The sequence below is a fragment of the Dermacentor silvarum genome, chromosome 10 (genome assembly GCF_013339745.2).
Source record: "Dermacentor silvarum isolate Dsil-2018 chromosome 10, BIME_Dsil_1.4, whole genome shotgun sequence".
Classification (NCBI taxonomy): Eukaryota; Metazoa; Arthropoda; class Arachnida; order Ixodida; family Ixodidae; genus Dermacentor; species Dermacentor silvarum.
Window position 1 is genome coordinate 2,276,876 of NC_051163.1, and position 20,155 is coordinate 2,297,030.

At 48.7% G+C, this 20,155-nt stretch overlaps 1 protein-coding gene across 1 annotated transcript in view; it reads left to right on the forward strand.

Moving 5' to 3' along the window:
• LOC119466566 (uncharacterized) overlaps positions 1 to 20,155 on the forward strand; it is a 235,383-nt gene that overhangs the window by 68,859 nt on the left and 146,369 nt on the right. Inside the window, exon 6 of the mRNA XM_049657418.1 lies at positions 10,771 to 10,901. Coding sequence (XP_049513375.1) covers positions 10,771 to 10,901 — 131 coding nt within the window. The remainder of the gene's footprint in view (positions 1 to 10,770; positions 10,902 to 20,155) is intronic.

Below are 20,155 nucleotides of genomic sequence, written 5' to 3' on the forward strand. Positions count from 1 at the left end.
TTGAGCTTGTGTTCTGTCTTGTAATCATGTAGTATTCCCCCCACTGTAATGCCTTATGGCGCTGTGGGTATCAAATAAACAAACAAAACAAAATAATCCGACTAGCAACACAATATACACTGACGCAGCCGCGTATCCGAGCGCACACCCTAAAGACAGCGAAGCACAAACAAACGAGAGGTACGCAGTGGCAATCGTCGACACGAAAGCCCAGGAACAATTTACAGCATCCGTCAGGGCAGGGAATACGGCGGCTGCCGAAATTTTCGCCGTGGTAATGGCCCTCGCTCACGCGGAACGCTCGCAAAAGAGCGCCACCATAATCACAGACTCACAAGAAGTGTGTCGCATGCTTCTCAGGGGCCACGTGACCAAAACAAGTCACTCGATAATACCGACAAAATTCGCCCATCATCACCTGATCATATGGTGTCCAGGCCACACGGGACTGCACGGCAACGAACTGGCCGATTCGCTAGCCCAAGGAATTATTAACCGGGCAGACTCGACTGGGACGGGAAGCCACCGCAATAACCCTAATCCAACGAATGCCCGAGAGATTCTCGCTCATCAGCGTACAACCACAAAGAAATACCCTCCCCCCCCCCCCCCCCCCCCCCCCACGCACAACTCAGTGGAGAGCAACTGCCGCCAGCTGGCGCAAAATTCAGACTGGGGTATACCCCCACCTTAAATTACAGAATGCCATGTTCCCCACTCACTACAGGGTCGACTGTCCGTGGTGCGGCGGCATACCAACACTACAACACATTACATGGGATTGTGAATCACACCCGTTTGATAAAACACGCCACACAATGGAGCAATGGGAGGCACAGCTAACCAGCTCAGACCTGATGGGACAACAGTCCTTCATAGAACAGGTCAAGCGGGCGGCCGAGGCCAGTGGGGCCCTGGACTAAAGGGGCTCCGATCATTCCACCAAAATGCTTTTGATCAATAAACGTTTCTTCTTCTTCTTCTTCTTCTTCTTCTTCTTCTTCTTGTCGGAAAGGCTTGCACCGGAGCATTGCCATTTCATATTTGAGCCAAAAAGGAACTTTCGTTCCCAAAAATGTCACGAGGAGAATTTTTCGAAATGGTGCCGTAATAGCGGAGTTACACGCGTTTGATGATCGAAAAACGGCCCTCGCTCGTTTCGCTCTTTCCTTCGCTACTCTCCTCATCGGCTGGTCTCCCCTCCTCGCCGAGTGCTTCTCGAAAGGTCACGTGAATACGTCATCGCCAACGCGCTTCTCAAAACCACGACCTACTGAACTACAGACCTGCACAGATCTCCCTGCTCCAGCACGCCTGGTCTAGTTCACCCCTTTTGCCGCTAGGGACAGAACGTACGAGCAGAGTGGCGCTAGTTATAACCTGTTCGCTGTCGTCTGCTTCTGCGATCTGTTCCAGCGCTCGTGCCGCTATTTCGGCAGCCCCAGATCGTTTACATTGTTTGTAAATGCATAAATTCACGAAAATAAAAAAGAAAACAAAATTTACGAATGATTGCTTCTCATTTCAATCACGAGGTACAGTAGGAAGAGCGGCGCAAGAAAGGAAAACAATGAGTACAGCCGGCAGACGATAACATTTCCTCCCGTTGCCTTCGCAGTAGAGGAAAAAAATCTAATTACCAGAATATTCATAGGATAAAATATAGTACAATGGAGTAATAAAGAACTACAATAATAAAGAACTTGATATATTGATATGAAACAAGGACATTTAAAAGAATCACGCAGACGATATGTATACGCAGACCACACACAAACTGCGTGAATCTGCAGACGCTGCAGAAGGCATGTAACTTCAGCCTTAGCTACATGCAGCTTGCTTGAGTTAATTACAGATGGGATAACGTCAACGATCACATAAATTGTGGTATATTGCTGTGTGCCATCATGAAAATCAGAAAAAAGCAAGGACTCTAGCATCAGTTTTCACAGTTTCATAAAAGCTTTGCGATGCATATTTGACGGATCGAACAAACAGGTAAACAATCACTCCATCAGCGAGTTTTTTTTATGTTTTTTTTTTGTGTGTGTGTGCGTGTGTGTGGAGCGGCGCGAAATTTCCGCATAATAGCAAACCTAGAAAGAATCCGTGTACTATTTTACGCGTTATTACATACCACCACAATGAGTACACTTAAACAATTTTTACATACTAGCTGTTGTCTTCGTAAGAAATTGTCACATATGCTAGCAGCCCGCTACAGAGGAGCAGGCGCACACATTCGAACGCCGCCCAGCCACCCGCCGAGTAGCAGACGAACAGGTTATAAAAGCGCCACCTATGGCCACCGGTTGAACGAAAGTGGGCGCAAGCTGCTCCCATAGAAGCCGGACATCTGTGCAGGTCTGTAGTTCCAGTAGGTCGTGCTCAAAACACTGCCTACTTCCGGTTAAGGCACGTCCACGCTAGCGGCACATATACCGACGGCGAACCGGCCGCCAGTGCCGTAGGACGTCTGCCGCGCGAGAGGTGTCCAAAGTAGACGGCAGTTCGGCCGGCGCCCCGCCCGCTGCACGATCAATGGGCCAATCGACGACCGCAAAGCTGCGCGCCTCCGCCACCGGCAACGAAAACATCGGCTGCAGCTCAGCTGCAGTGCACCACCGGTAGACGACGGGCTCGGCTGTGCTCGCATCGCAGCCGACGGCGTCGCTAATATCAGTGTATTTTTCTTCTTTGTGTACAATTATTGCGAAGAGTGATAACAACGATAAGAAAATATTGCGGCTTGTGAGCGTCGGTATTTCATTTCGAAGCGCCGTCCGTTTTAGCTTTGAAGGGAACCAGAAAAGGCCTAGCGATGATATCGGCGCCGTCGAGCGATCAGCGGCGGTGAGGCTGCTGCACAAATGAGTCCCGATCTCATCCTCTCTACGTACGGCAAGGAAATCTCGCCGTTCGCGAGCAAAAACCGCTGTTGAACGGCGGCCCGCGAATGGCAAACGGCGTGCGATGAGTTATCGTGCCGGTAACGTGACTCAGCGCTTCTCGGCTACCCGCTGTTGCTGCGTTGCCAGCCCGTGTTATGCGAAGCGTATAGACCCTGTGTTGCGCACACGTCTGGAAAGGCCAACACTGTCGCACTCTGTTCGCGCAGCCAATCAGACCGCTAAGCACGACTGTGTTGGAACGCGGGCGATTTGGCACTTGCGTTGCGGGCTGTAATTACCAATTCGCAAGGGCGCACAAACGAGCAACACGGCGAGGAAGAGCAGAAAGCACGCGTACCTTATTTGGAGTGTTGCATACCGGAAAGGCGAGGGGAGGAGGACGGCATTGTTTTCTTTTTCCTTTTTTTTTTCTTTTTTTTTTTTCTTTTTGTGGCGCTCCCGCGGCGCGTAGCGCTGCAGCGTTTGGCATCGTTGATCGTGACGGCATTCTGAACTTGATGCGCGCGTTTACTTGAAATGTTCAAAAAATATCTGAGGTGGTTTAGGGGCCCTTTAAAGCTGGGGAAGGGCCACAAGCTTCGCTGTTTGCCCAGTCATCGCACCACTTAGTGCGAAGCTGCCACAATTTTTTTTTTTTTTTTTCATCTACAATTACAAGTACGGACACTGCGGAGGTACGATCAACGGCCAATCGAGACGTTGGTCCTTTACGGTCGCGCTAAATTATAAGAACCCCACTTGTGACCTAGAAACCAGCAGCACTACGCGGGTGCTTCTTCTACAAGCTCCTCCACGCGTGTCACATTTGTTCATCGTTCTTCCCCTCTCAGAGCCTCAGATATGTGAGACGGAATCACTGCGCATAAACTATGATCCCAGAACTGACATCAAAACAGATATACCAGCGGACATTAGGAGACACCTATATATCCCCCCATTACCCAAACACATGCATCATTCGCACAACGAAGAACGAAGAAAAGAAAGAGCCAAAGCATTAGGAAGAAGGTTTGAAAATTCTAAAGATGTGCTCTATGTAGACGCAGCCGACTACGAACATCAAGATGCCATGGCAGTGACAGTAGTCAATAATCAAGGACATGCAATTGCGTCAGGCACAATCCTGACAACAACGCCAGAGGTAGGAGAAGAGGTCGCCATTGCACTAGCAATGACATCTTCTCCCAAATATAAAATTATAATAAGTGATTCTAAGACTGCCATATTAAATTACGCTAAAGGACGCATCTCGCCAAAGGCGCAAAAAATCCTCCAGGCTGGTTTCCACGGAGACCGAGTCAGGGGAATACAAATCATCTGTGAACCAGCCCACTCTGGCCTGCCCGGAAACGTGAATGTGCATGATACGGCTCGAGGTTTCGCAAACCGAGACGAAGTCACCAACACCAACACGGACGCATTCGCAATCCGCCGGTCGGGCAGAGATAAGCTGGTTTCCTTTAGGGAAATCATTGATCATTACAGACTAGCCAGGGCTAGATATCCGGCAGCACATTGCACATTAAACAAGTGGCAATCGGTAGCTTGGTGGCTAACACAAACCAACACTTTCCCCAACCCCATTGCCTTCAAACACTATCCCCCAGACATATACACAGACATATGTAAGCATTGTAACAACCGAGCAGATCTTCAACACATAATCTGGGCATGCCCAAAGAAACAATATCATAACTGTTCAAAACCACAACAACCAAGTTTAATAATAAGAAATGAGGAGCAATGGGAGACCGTGCTGCTCAGCTCGGACCCGGAGCAAGAGTATATAGTCCAAATGGCTGAAGACGCCGCCGCGGCTCAGGAGCTGCCGGCCGCCGTCTGAAGGGGGGACGGGGGAGGCTTCTAGTCATTACCCCCTCCTCTAACCACATTTTGGGCAAAATAAAGTTATTTCTCTCTCTCCTGACCAGTATACCAGTTCCCCGTCCAAAACGGTAAACACAAAATAAACGATTGAGAAATTTACGAAATATAATTGAAGGGTTGGTGAATCATAACGGCATATTGCAGAAAACAAGTGTAACATACAGGTGTGTCATATAGTACGACCAAAAGCTATGTTTGACAAGATTAGCAAAGTTCACTGTTAAATATTTGGAGCTACTCACGCCGTACCTCTACAAGAATTTTCTTCCTAAGCCAGTTATATATCATGATAACTGTCCCATCAATCGTCAACACTACTTACGTCTCCCCACCCCTTTCCCCCTTCCTTACTAATCCCTACGGAAAGACAACAGCAGGCAAATTCAAGAGGTAAACTGTCGCACCTCGATTTTCAAATCATCCTTTTTCCCGCGCACAATAAATCAGTGGAAGAATTTGCAATCCAGATGCGCTAGATTTAAGCCTTTAAGCGATCTGTTTTATTGCGACAGCAATTATATGGACACTCCAAAGCAGATTTCTGCCGTCGACGTCGCCGTGAGGTTTCGTATGACATCAATGGAGATGAAATCGTCGCCGATAAGTGGTTCTTGAGGGAAAGGGAAAGGTTGGCGCTATCTTCTGCAGCCCTTGAGGGAGCACGGCTCAGCGCCGCGCGCCGAACGCTGTATGTGCGAGTGAAAGGGAGGGAGCGCGCTTTCACGGGGAGTGAACTCACGGCGGAGAACAAACGCGCGTTCTGCGCCGTGCTCCCTTAAGGGCTGCAGAATTAGGCGTCTCTTTCCTCCTTTACAATTACCATATATGTAAGCAAACGCGCCTTGTTCTGACGCGCAAAAGGCAGTGGGGGAGGGGGGGGGGGAAGGAAGGGAGGCGATAAATAGGAGGCGACGTTTAGCTGCGGCACCAAGTGCCTATTTATATCAGAGGCTCCGGCAACAGTCACCAACGCCGCACGCATTTTGTGCGAACGCGGGCAAAACGCCGACGGCGTCGACAACAGTTCTGCGTGTTGCCGGTGCTACTGCATGTCCAAGTTTATACAGCTGATAAAGCTACTATCATTACTCCGTATAGCTCTCTACAAATTTGCTATCGCAATTGATGCTTCGTCTTTCAGGTGAAACTGCGACAACTTTTTTCGGCGTATCGAAATGACGAAAGCTATATAATGGAACATGACGAAAGCAGGGGGGCTGCGGCGTCCTATAGAAGTACAAGAGCGTCGCGGCGGTTCCTTTTAGGCTAAGCACAAAGTAATTGCAAACAGTAAGAAAACTTGACAAACTTGTCACGTATATATATATATATATATATATATATATATATATATATATATATATATATATATATATATACACACGACGAAATACGACAAATGTACCTGCAATGCACTTTAATAGTGGGTCTTTTCGTAAGCGCCGCCTGTTGTTTCTGTAATGTTCCTATGTTTGCTCAAACGTGTGAACCGCGTGCTTGGAGTCGGCGCGAGGTCTGGCAGCGTGCTTTATTATATTGTACCTTGGCTTGCAGCAATGTGCAAAATCTGGGGGACTTTTCACATGTTGCAAGTGTCGCGCAGTTTCGAAGCGTGTCTGCAAGGGCTACTTCTCGAAGACGGCGTTCGAGTTCCACGACGGGGAGTCGGCCGGCACCGTGCCCTACATGGCGCCCGAGATCCTGAAGCGGCGGCCGTATGGGCGCGCCTGCGACTGGTGGTCGGCGGGCGCCACCATGTACAAGATGATGACGGGCCGGGTGCCCTTCCGCGGCGAGACCAAGGAGGAGCTGACCGACAAGATCATCAACCAGCCGCTCAAGTGGCCCAAGGTCGAAGAGCACCCGCACTCGGCCACACCGGAGGCCAAGGACATGGTCTTCAAGATGCTCAAGAAGAACCCCGTCGAGCGCCTGGGCTCCACCACGTACGCCGAGATCAAGGGACACCCGTTCTTCGCCGGCTTCAACTGGAAGCGCTTGTTCAGCGCCAAGGACATCTGCAACATCCCCGCCATCGGTGACTGCATGACTCGCAAGAAGGAGGACGGCAGGCTCAGTGAGCGCCTCAATTATACTTACCGCCGCTTTGCCGTCGTCGTCCTAACGTGCTTCGATGTAGTACACGAATGTTAGGCTTATGAGCACAACCGGCAGCCAATTTGCGCATATCTGCAATCGTCAGTTATACTAGGGTCTCAGCAGCGGTGTCATCTTAGCGCAGCTGTTGTTGTTCGTCAACAGAAGAGCTGCACAAGACAATATTATGACGCAGCAATTTTTTTTCTCAAGCCCCAAGCTGTTCCCGAACGGTACGTGCTCTAGACTTTTCGCTACGTTCAGCATGCTTATTGACAATAACACGACAAGCATTACGGTTAAAATGATTCGGGTTAGTTTCTTCTGCTGCCTATGACAATATTGCTTTATTCTTGTAGAACCACTACGATGATCGCCATCATTTAGAGGGTCGAGGAACAAACAGCTGCAGGTATACAGCTATGTTAAGCTATCGCCTTCCACGCAGCATAATGGCACGGTCGTATAGCTAGTTCGTGAATAGTATGACGAGCAGCGCAGACGACAGTGCAAGAAATACTGAACAAAGAAGAATGCAATTAGCCACGCTTACTCGACGGCAAATGCAAGACGCGATGGAGCTGCCTGCCACGGTGCACTCGGACAGATCGATTCCCTGTGTGGATTTCGTTTTAGCCCGTTCCTGCAGCGAGCGTCCAAGGGCGAAAGCGATCGGGAGATGAAAGAGGGCGAAGAGGAGGGTGCAGCGTTTATGGAAACAAAGGACTGCATGGCTGCTGTGAATCGCACCCACGTGCTGCCTCTCGCGATCTCCCGATTAGCGAGTCGTTTGGAACGTGCCGCACGAGACATATTGTACGCGCCAGCCAATATATCGCGAAATGACAGCGCTCCAATTTCGCATTCGGGAGTATCGTAATCGTCGGTGCAATTTTTTTTTTTTTACCTTTCTCCATCGTGCGCAACATGCGCGATGCTACAAAACGCAGTCAGCATATTTCATGGATTTTTCTGGCGCTCAACTCGTTTACTGCGACGGCAGCAGGTGGTCATCGCGGACACTGCCATCATCTCGAGAGCAACGTTTTTTTTTAGATGCGTCGTCCTGGTTTGCTGCAGTACTGCCTGCTGTGACCTCCAAAATTCGCAAACCAACGGCACTGCCCTAATTTAGTTATTTATATGTCAAGGATCCCAGATGGATATTACATCTAACGTAGTCGGTGTGGAGGGCAAAATTTAGGTAAAAGTTAACGTGCGCGAACGTTAGTGGATAGCAAACTGGGCGAATGGGTGCTGCTCTGAAAAGACGCTTAAAACGATCGAAGGGAGACATTCGCCGACTACAACTGAGCGTTTAGTGGAAAAAAACAAGATACGTAGGTAACATCCAATGATAGTGCGCATGCGCCACCCGGACATCCCCTTCACTCCCTCTGCCTTACATGTAGAGCGCTGCCTTTTATGTTGGATAAGGTAAGGCGAATACCCAGCTCAATCATTAGGCAGCATAAGTTAGCTATCAGGCAGTGCTACGGAGGCACGGTTGACGCACAAATCATCTTCGCGTTAACGTTTCAGCTATTTTCCTTGCCGTTTGGTTGCGACTCGCGTCTTCGAGGTATACCCGCATCTGGCACTTCTAGGCAGCATCGCCAGATGGCGCACATGCAAAACAGCGCTTGCTCGCCTCATACGTGACGCGTTTCTCGGCGTTCGCACGCATTTCGGAGGCGCCGTGCGCGAGAGGAGTGCGCACCGCCACTGCATTCTCAGAGGCCACTCAGTGGTGCATTTTGTCGGTGTCGCTACATTGCTTCAATGCTAATCGCACTACCGTCCGCAGTGAGAGGGGTTCTGCAGGAATTCGTTTCGCCTTACTTTATGCAGCATGTAAAGTAGAGGGAGTGCACCTCAAACTGCAACTTTTGTCTCGTTTTAAGCGCCTGTTTAAGGAATCCCCTAAAGCCCAGACCACACGTACGCTTGCGGACGTGCGCAAGCTCGCGTCTATGCGCCTTGCGAGGAATGGCGGTTTGCATCCACAAATACGCGCGACGGCGCGTGCGCGCTGGCCTCACTACGCCTCACACCTTGTCTCATAGATTTTCTTGTGAAACTCTATGCCTTGCCTCACTCGTTGACGCCTTTGCAGACGCCACTTCGTACTTCGTTCATAGAGAAAGAAATTCAATTCCTTTCTCTATGCTTCGTTGTTGACAGTGTTTCAAAATGCTTCGATATCTATAAGCGTAATTGTTATATTTTTAGAGCTGTTATATCAGCACAAAAAGTGAACATGAAGCACTTTCTTGTATGCTATAAATCTGCTTAACTGAGAGTTGAATGTACCGCGCCGTCGCTGCGTAGCCAGGCGCGCCGACGCGAGGCAGCCCAAGTACAGTAGCCCAAGCGTGCAATATCAGAGAGGAGCTGATCACCAAAATCGCGCCGCGTTTCGACGCGTACGAGCCGTGCCGCACCGTCTGCGCATGCGTGGGCGCGCAGACGCGAGCTTGCGCGCGTCCGCAAGCGTACGTGTGGTCTGGGCAATCTGGGCTTAAGGCGCAGTGTTTAGCGCGTGCGCCTGTAAAGTGCACAATAGCGCAAAGCGGGGACTTGAAATAACAAGCAAGGTTTGGTTTTAGGCTTCGCTTATTTGCTACTCTTGGCTCATGTTGCCAACGTTCGCACGTAACACCTAAATGTGTTGCCACAACCCAGTTGTAGAAACTCTTTAATGAAACCGGTGAATATGATGAGCTCTTCTATTTCTTGATTTAGAGCTACTCGAGAGCCTACAGGTATATCTGGGTTTGCTGGGTGTTCTGCATTCAGCACAAGCGACGCTGTGGCGGTTTTAAGCGGTATTTTTTTTTTTTTTTTCGGTCGCGAGCATGGCGCAAGAATGGACGTAAAACCCCCCTCCGCCCCCCGCTGATATCACAGTAAATAAAAACGTGGACTGCTTGCAGTAGTGGTGCAAGGCTCGAGTAAACAGCGGAGCTGGTGATCGACCTAGCTTCTTCCAGGTCTTACTAGGCTTGGCTAAGTTTTGCTAGGAAATGCAAAGTGCTGCTAGGCAAGGTATACCGAATCGCTTCGCCGCCGACGCGCAGATTCTCGCTTGGCCGCGCGACGCGCTTGAACATGAGCGGTGGTTTCTTCGGGTGGCCAGATTTTCTTTGATCGTCCCATGTGAAGGCTACATGTACTCGCCACAGTCAACGAGAGTTCTGCCGCCGTCGCGGCGGCTCCGAGCTTTATCTCCCCGATGGCGTCATGGCCACGCTGCGCCTCCACACTTGTCGGGGTGTGGCTGGTCGAAACCTGCCGAGCCACCGCCAGAGGCGCCTGCTGCAGTCACGGACACCGCGCGCGTTCGGCGCGATCTCGGGGAAACGAGGAAACTCGAATGGCGTCGGCAGCAGCTCTGCGCGTTGCCTCGTTGGTGCTGCTACAATTTCTCTCTCTCTCGTGCTCTCAGTTTCTCTTTCTCTCTCCCGAGCATAGCACGCGCCGCGCGCATACTCTCCTTAACGTCCCGTGTCAACGCAACATGTGCACGGCACGGAGAGGAGGCAAAGCACACGCCGCTCCCCGAAGTGGTTGCTAGGCAACGCTCTCGCTCGGCGAGGGTTTTTTTTTTTTTTTTTTGATTTAGCAGCAGACACATTAAGCCCGGCTTAAACAGCTCCGCTTTTAAAAACGAGCATCCTCCCCTGTGGCGTTATCTCTCTTTCATTATCTTCCCGTTATGTTCCTGTAAGCTTACTACTGTTTGTGTATGGGGCATCATGTAGCTGTGCAGCCTGTGGCTTCGTCAAGCTGTCAATCTCAGCAGCTTTTTCGGCTGGTCTTGAACATATTATTTTCTTTGTGCTGGCGCTGAGCACGTACTCTTCCCATTCAGCCGTCAGCGCCACCAGTAACACCCGCAAGCGGAAGCTGCTCAAGGTGGAGGACATGGTGGACGTCGAGGCGCAGACGCAGAGGCCCCTGTACACCTTCTCCTCGGCCAGCTTCAAGAAGATGATCAACTTCGTGCGTTCTTTTCTCATAATGTTTTAACCGCGAGATAACTTTCACGCAGCTCTTCCTCACCACAAGGCGTCCAATATGTACCAAAGTCAGCATTTTCATAGTCAGCCTTAGCTCGCTCTTGACGTATTCATTGTGAAAGTATTTGACGCCGCTAAAAGGCGCTATTATACGACCTTAAAGCATTTCCAACTACTTTATTGTGCAGAGTGCTGGTTGTATAGATACAGTACATTCTGATATGCCGCATATGTCAGCAGTTCACCCATACGAAGTATTTCTTTAAACACTGATAAAACACATTTACTTCCTCTTAAGGGTCACCTTAAAATGTAAATTACAATCAAAACGGAAAAAGGAACACCTTTCCAAATTAAAGAACACCTTAAAAAGTAAATTACACGCAAAACGAAAGCCGCGTGCACATCACATTTTTCTTTCTTCTTTTGCTCGTCACTCCTTTCCCCTGACGGCTCTCCGCGGCTTCGCATTCGCCAACCGTCCGCGCAATGTCAGCGCGTCGGCGTATGCTGGCCGGCGCGTCTCATTTCAATGCTGCTAGCAGTTGTTTTCCGGGAGTTGGTTGAACTAAAGGACTAGGTTGAACCCCATAGAGTTCCGAACAGTCAATGTTGCCCGGTAGCATGAATAACGGTCTCTAACTGTACTCGAAAGCGAAACTTGGGGCTAAATAGTGTTCATATGGGCGCCGATATTGAAAATAGGCATTTATAGGCATTTAGGCACAAACGCCAAAATAGGCATTTATAGGCACCATAAAAACACTATAAAAGCCCTTCCTAACCTCGAATTCATGCTCATATATCAAAGTGGGGCGATAGGAGCGCAAGGAACAAAAAAGGCATTTGCCTAAAACCCGGTCTCTACTGATTACAACAGCTCTCTAGTGCTAGATCTGTGTGATGACAGAACCTTATAGTAGTTAACAGGGAGAATAAGTGTCATGGACAGGTAACGTGGCAATGCGGAAACAGGCAGTCATGTATCGACTACGCCTTAGTCTCGGAAATGGTCTACGGACAACTAGACCAAATGATAATAAACGAAAATGGAAAAAATAGCCTGGGAAGCGATCATAGACGTTTAGCATTAAAGTTTGGGCGAGATACTAGCGCAGAACATGAACCAATAGCCTCAGAGTTTTTAAAAATGAATGACGAGCAAATAACAGAGATCGCAATTAACATAGAGAAGAAAATTGAGGATTTTCCTACAGCAGTCTGGGAATATAAGGAACTGGTGGACGTTATGCAGCATGAAATAAGGCGGACACGGCGAAACAATTGTTGGATTGGAAAGAGGAAACCACGGAAGTGGTGGAACAAGGAAATTAAACAAGCTATAGAAGAGCGTAAAGAGGCATCTAGGGCTCATCGAGAAGCCAAAAAGTTGGGATCACAAGAAGAGGGGCTCCTTAGATGAAATACATACCGAGAAAAGAAAAGGGTTGCGAGTGAGCTCGTGCAAGAGAAAATTAAATGCGCAAGTGAACGTTGGGTGCATAACATTCACAAAAGAGACAAAAGCGCTCCAAAAAGATTCTGGAACCATATAAAAGCACTCGGAGCTCCAACTAAAAACTCGCAAACGGCTATAAGGGATGAAGACGGTAACATCTACGAAGGAGATGATGCGATGCGGTACATCACAGACGTTATTAGGGATAACTTCGGCACGAGAAAAAGCGTAGTTCAGACAACAGATCCAGCAACAGCAGAGAGGCCAGAGAGATCAAAATTTAGCATAGAAATCTTTTATTGGAAAAAGGCAGCATAAAATGTCCCTAACAACACGGCAGCAGGACCCGATGAAATCCCAATACAGCTAATCAGAAACCCCGGTCCAAAAAGCAAGGCACTGCTGACTAATGCCATAGAGCAAGTGATTATATATATATATATATATATATATATATATTGAAAGGGGGATTTATTGAGACTCGTCCGAGGGATCGCAAGTAGCTTTGGGCTAAGGCCTGGAGATTGGAATGGCAGCCGAAGCCAAACGTGAGAATCCACGGCGAAGGACTGTGTTGGCTGATCGTGGTCGCGGCAATCTTTTTGGATGGCTTGGGTATCCGACGTGAATGAGCGAACCCGTTGACGGCACTCTTCAGCATGTCGAGCAACTTCTGAAAGCGGGGTGAATTCAGAGGCGTCCGGGTGATACGGAAGTACGGTGTCAAGGGTAGAGGATGGTTCACGTCCATAAAGAAGAAAAAATGGTGAGAAGCCTGTGGTAGCCTGAGTGGCGGTATTGTACGCGTAAGTCACAAAAGGGAGGACGTCGTCCCAATTGGAATGATCCGACGCAACGTACATTGTGAGCATGGTCGTAGCAGTGGGGAGCGTCCGGCTTCGGAGTTCCAGTTTTCGAGGTTACCCCGCACCTCCACCAAATGAAAGGGGGATTTATTGAGACTCGTCCGAGGGATCGCCAGTAGCTTTGTAGGCACAGTCCTAGCTGTTGGCATCCGTAGCTCGAGCTCGGGTCTCGCGCCGAAGCGATGGCAATGCCCACGGCGCCTACATGCATATTCCCCACTACAATATATATATATATATATATATATATATATATATATATATATATTTCCCGTTGGATGGCGTGAAAGCAAGGTGAACCTCATCTACAAAGGCAAAGGAGATAAGGATAAGACGAGCTCGTACAGGCCAGTTACAGTAACGTCGGTGATATATAGAATGACAATGCAAGCCATAAAATTAGAACTGTGGAAGTGGGTGAAGAAAAACTATGTATTGGGGGAACTACATAATGGATTCAGGCCAGGCAGACACTTAGAGGATAATATTGTCACGTAGTAGTGACGCTGAAGAAAACAGTCGTAAAACTGTGTACAACGAAACTGGTTGTTTATTGGGCGAACCTGTGCCCACAAAAGCAAGGTACACTCAAAGCACAACGATAGCGGCGAACACAGTCGGCGATCGTCGAAAATCTGATCAGCGGCGAAACGCGTCGGCTTTTATACCTGAGTCATCGAAGGTTCTAGATGCACTAACTCAGTGCATAGAGATTTCAGTAGCTCAGAAAAGACCATTATGGATAGCATTTCTAGATATTAAAGGAGCTTATGACAACGTAGACAGGGAATTGTTGTGGGATATTCTTCAATACGAAGGCATAGATGACGATTTAGTGGAGCTGCTGAGGGAGATATATAGAGACAACCAAGTACAAGTGGTACGGAAAGGTCGGAAAGGTAATGAAATGGTGGGAATTCACCAAGGATTGAAGCAAGGATACCCTCTGTTACCATTGTTATTCACGCTTTACGTTAAGGATATAGAAAAAGGACTGGAAAACAGCGAATTAGTTTTTTATTTATCCTACATGCGTAATGGACAAATGGTGCAACAGAAGGTCCCTGTACTGATGTACGCAGACGACATTATGCTACTAGCGGACAATAAAATATATTTACAGATACTTGCGAATATATTTGGGAATGCAGCGACAAATCTAGGCCTTAAGTTTAGCACAGAGAAATCAGGAATTAAGATCTTTAATGAAGAGACGAGTAACTTCGTGGTGTCAATTAAACAGCAAGTAATACCCATAGTGAAACAATATAAGTACCTCGGCGTACACATAAACGAAGGAAAGAATTACTCAAGCAACCACCAAGATAATCTGAAAATAAAGGGGACGCGGAATGCAGCAATAATGAAACACAGATCACTGTGGGGCCACAATAAATATGAGGTGGTGCGTGGAATCTGGAAAGGAGTAATGGTGCCAGCGCTAACATTCGCAAATGCCATTCTATGCTTAAAATGGGTTATCTTGTCGGGATTGGAAGTTAACCAAAGATCAGTAGGCCGGTTGGCTTTGGGAGCCCACGGTAATACCACAAATGAGGCAGTGCAGGGTGACATGGGTTGGGCCTCTTTTGAAGTCAGAGAAGCACAGAGCGAAATTAGTGTTTAAGAAAGGCTCAGGAAGATGGATGAAAATAAATGGGTGGCTAAAGTGCACAAGTATCGGTACATGAAAAGCGTGGATACAGAATGGAGGAAGAGGTCAAGGAAGTTGGCAACCAAGTACAGGATAATCGAAACTGTAAATAGACAACCAGGAGTCATCAGAAAGAAAGTGAGAGAAATAGAGACCGTGAATTGGATGCAAAGAATGGAAACAAAAAGGACAATGGAGATTTAGAAGAATGAGCAGAAAGAAATTAGAAGGGAAAATCTGTAGCTAACACAAAGGGCAGTGCCTTGCTATTTGAGGCTCGAGCCGGTTGCCTAAGGACCAAAACATACCGGAGCAAATATTCAGAACCAGATGAGGCATGTGTATGCTGCAGTAAAGATCCGGAGACCACTCAGCACATCCCGATGGAATGCGACGGGATCCACCCAGCGAGAACCGTAGGTAACGTGCAACTCCCAGAAGCGCTTGGGTTTAAAGTGGAAGGAAACATCAACAGATCAGCCGTAAAGATAAGCAAGAGACGATTAGAGTACTGGTGGGAAAAAAAGCAGGGAAAAGATGGATACGACCTGATCTCTTAAAATCATAGGTAGCGCTACAAGGTAAATTTTTGAAAAAGAAAAGAAACAATGAGAGGTATACAAAAATGCTAGATAAAGAACATGTATAGTATACCTGATTAAATCAAGCAGGCTAGGTGACTATTTGTCGCCGCCCCGTTTCAAAGGGGATGCCAATAAATCGTCATCGCCCGGAGTAGAACGCTCCCCCCTCCCCTCTTCCGGAGCATCGCGCGTGACGGAAAACGGCGCGCTTCCTTCCAGCTTTCCTCCCTTGCGTGCTCGAGATTGATCCTCGATCGCCGGCTCACCCTCGTACGCTTTCACTCGCACATACAGTATATGGTGCACGGCGACGATTTTATCGCCCTTCGACTTTATACGGAAGCTCACGGCGACGCCGACGGCAGAAGTGCGCCTGGAGTGTCCATATAATTGCTGTCGCAATAAGCATATTTCTAGATCAAAATAAGATCACGCGCCAATCCACTGCTGTGAAAGTGGATTAACAGCGAAGCAGTTTGGCACACGACATAGAGGTGACACAGAATTTACATCAAAGGTATGAGAAAATTTTATTTCTTTTGAGGTCTGGGCCTTCCAGCTAGCCGAGGCAGCCGCTGAGACCCAGGGAATCTCGGCCGTCTGCTAGGCGAAGGGAGGCTGCGTCCGCCCTCGTGAATTGCTGGCACGAATAAAAGTTGAATCTCTCTTTCTCTTGAGCGGCGACGGTGGTCATCCGGAAGAAAGACACACGCACTTTTATTTTGATCGGAGGCATACATTCGCGTGGAAGACAACCGCCACATCGGGGTGCCGGAGAAAACTTGACACGCTCGACGGGATCGCCACGCCGGGAGAGCGGAAGGAAACTAGGCACGCAAGCGCTTGAAACGCCGACAAGAAAGGGCGGTGCGAGCGTAAACATGGCCGACGCGGGTCGCGCAGCGGACAATCTTTGAGAAACACTTATCTACCTGAGAGCCTACTGATTTCGAAAATTATGCCTATTGATAACTAATCTGAAAATACATACCCAAGTGATGAGACGTATAAGCTTTTGCATAGAATGAAGTGATTTTTCATCAAAATCGAGAGTTCTTGCACGCGCAGATCTACTGACGGACACGAAAAATGCACACTAGCCAAAGACAGCTTCGCTGTAAAATAGTAACATCTACAATATCAACAAAGCCACAGGATGGCAAGAATAAAGTTGGGGCGATCACGCAGCATGTTTACGCAACAATAAGTAAGGTGAGCAAACGAAACATCAATTGGTAGGGTGTCGTTGACTGCACAGATGCTCAAATAATTATGCTGCTCCGAACCTCGAAGGCTTATGTTCATATAATTGATGCAACACTTGCGCAGTGCTCTCGTTCTTCAAATGCTTCTTGCTGCCTCAATTTTCCATCATATCGATATCTTGTGACAACAGTACATGCGCCAACGAATACGGGGCCCAATTATGCCATACTGCAATGTACAGCGATGAGGACTGTTAGGGTGAACACGCGATCGCGTGGCCGACGGCACTGTCAGCACCGCGTAACAGCCATTGTTGGAAACAGTGCACATGCGCAGCATCACGTCATCGATACGCATGTTCGTCGTCTGCTAGCCGCATTTTTGTCAGCTAAGCTCATGCATCCTGCATTTAAAGGTCCATCTGGATTAAAAATTGGTGTGTGAATGGAAAAATGAGTATAAGACAGTTTATATTTGAACTATTTATTGAAGAAAACTGCAATCTTGCAATTCACGTTAAGCAAACGCCCGACAAGAAAGGAAAATAAGGACAAATCTAATATCGAGTCATGTCAGCACTGACGGCAACGACTGCAGCTGTTCTGGACGGCAACGAGTCATAAAGTGATAGAACATATTCGCGATCGGCCTTCAGACTTTCCCCACTCGTTGTTGACTGCTGCCCACAGCTGGTCCGAAGTTGCAGAATAAAGGGGCTTCCTTGCTAAGGCAGCTTTCAGGTGGCCCCACACGTTTTCGATAACATTCAGGTCGGCCCCTTTTGGAGGCCATTCCAGTAGGGGTATGTGGTGCTCCGCCTGAAAGTCCTTAACAACCCGTGCCGTGTGGATCGGGGACTTGTCCTGTTGGGAAAGATAATTGCCGTCGGGGAATAAACTGCTCACGTATGGCAACAGCACATTATTCAAAATAGTGCAGTATTGTTCGGATGACAAGTGCCCACGTACACGTTGCAGACGCTCTCACTTGATCTCCCGCTGGCAGAAACGCGTTGCACGTTGTCCGGGACGTTACTGCGTGGCGTTGTTAAATAAATTAAAACACTCGCTTTTCAAAGCACTAAGTTTACCTTACCGTGTGCCTAGCAGTCTCCAGACACGCAGTCTTTGGTTTTTGTCGCGTCGAAAACGTGGACTCATCCGAAAAGATGACACGACCCCATTCTTGTATGATTCGTGCAGCTCAGTGAACCGCCGTCGTGCGTCCTTGCATAAGTAGTGGCTGCGACGCAACTGCGAAGGCCTGCACTACGCAGGCGACGTCGAATAGTGGTATCTGAAACGTCTAAATCTAACTCCTCGCGAACTGCTGCGGCAGGCAAGAAAGGGTTTTGGACAACAGCTGCAACTATGCATGGTTGCGTCTTCAACATCTGTGGTAGCTTTAGGACGGGGCGCGCAGGGTGCATCATGAATGCGACCTTCACACTTATAAGCTTGAATTATCCGATTCATAGTCTTCAGAAGCCTATTAACTAAAGAGCCAATATACCGCTGGGAATAGCCTTTCAGTGAAAGATCAACAATAGAGCACCTTTGATCATCGGGAAATTTAGTCATATTAGCATCTGGCGACAGAATGAACGTCTGCGAAAGATGCTTGGTTGTTTTATATGCGGCGTTGCATGCAGACAAATTCTGAAGGGGACAAATAGACACGCTCCATAGTTACGCACGTTTTTTTTTTTTTTTTTTTTTCAGCCCTGTTCTTTTCAAGCACAGATGTTTAAAGAAGCAGATAACTTAAAATGCAGGATGCATGAGCTTACCAGACAAAAATGCGGCTAGCAGACGACGAACAAGCGTATCCATGAGGTCGTGCGCGCGGTGGAAAGATTATTTCGTAGAACGCATGTTGCGCATGCACAATGTTTTCAGTGATGACCGTTAAGCGGCGCTGACAGTGCCGTCGGCCACGCGCTCGCGTGTTCACCCTAACAGTGCTCATCGCTGTACCTATCTTAACCTTTTGTACTGTCAAAAGCTTTCATTTAAACAGCGATCAGTCTGGCCTGCGTACTTGTTACCTCATGACAGGAGTATGCATAGACTACCTGATACTTAACAAACATGCTTTCTTGGTTAACATTGCAAGCTAAAGATGTGATACAAGGACATCTAAAATAGCAGAGCGGACTCCCCGCTTTCCTCAGGGAGGCCCCGGGCGCAGAGCGGACTCCGGGATACACGAGTCCCTTCTGGGGACAGCCGACGCTATCACCCGAGCTCATGGTCACCGGGCTTTCTCACAGGCCGCGCCAAGGAGGACACCGATATTCTTCAACACTGCCGCCTAGACGGAAGAACCTACCCGCCACGTCACCTAACTAGGGATGAGGCAGTAAACCTCAGGAGATAGCACACCAACAGCTACGTCCACGGTATCCTATGGCACCGAATCTCACCCAGTCAGCATCCATGCTTCTGCACGTACTGTGATGTTCCAGACACTCTATGTCATATGGTACGGGGATGTGGAGGAAAGCATGGTACCGTAGACACCATAACATCAACCGAAGAGCAGTGGGAGGCCAATCTATCAGACCCCAAGAGGCTGCACAGTTCGAACGGGCACGTAAGATGGCTATGGCCCACAGCTACCTGGAATAACGAGGCCGCCCACCTAGGACGCAGAATGTGCGAGCTCAAAATGAAAGTTCTCTCTCTACTGTTTTTATTACTATAGCAATTATATGGGCACTCTAGAGTCTAGACACATTTGTGCCGTCAGCGTCGCCGTCAGGTTCCGTATAACGTCCAAGGACGATAAAATCGTCACCGCGCGCTGTATGCTGTATGTGCGATTGAAAAAACGTGCGAGAGTGAGCTGGCGGTCGCGGCTCAATCACGCGCACGCCGAGGAAAACGGGGAGGAAGCGCGTCGTCTTCCGTCGCGCGCAACGCTCCGGGGGGAGGGAAGGGAGGGGGGCGCGTTCTACTCCGGGCGGCCCAGGCGGAGGCGCGCGCCCTCCCGGGCCGCTGTATCTTGAAAGCCATCTGCAACGGTGACAGAGTCCGCCGTGCGCCGTGCTTTCGCGGCTTAGTTCGCGTTGATGCGAGACGGAGCACGAAGGTCAATTCGCTCGCTACTGCGGCCGCGCTTCCTCACTCCAGCGTTTTCACAGCGAGTGTCCGCGGTCATCGAGTGAAGTGTATTCATGTTTGCTTGTGCGCGCGTGACGCCATGCTTGTTAATTTAGTTAATATATCTATGTTTATACGGCCGACAAAGCTACCATCTTTACTTCGTATAGCTGTCCACTAATTTGCTATCGCAATCGATGATTCTCCTTTCGGGCAAAACTGACTTTTTTGTGGCTGGTTTCAGAGTGCCTTGGGCGCACGCGCGCATTGTCCTGCTGCAGTGAAACATTTCCAGTAAACATTCACAGTTGTCAGCGCTTGTCCCGTCTGTATCGCCTTCTTTTGGTCCCGTCTATTTCGCTTC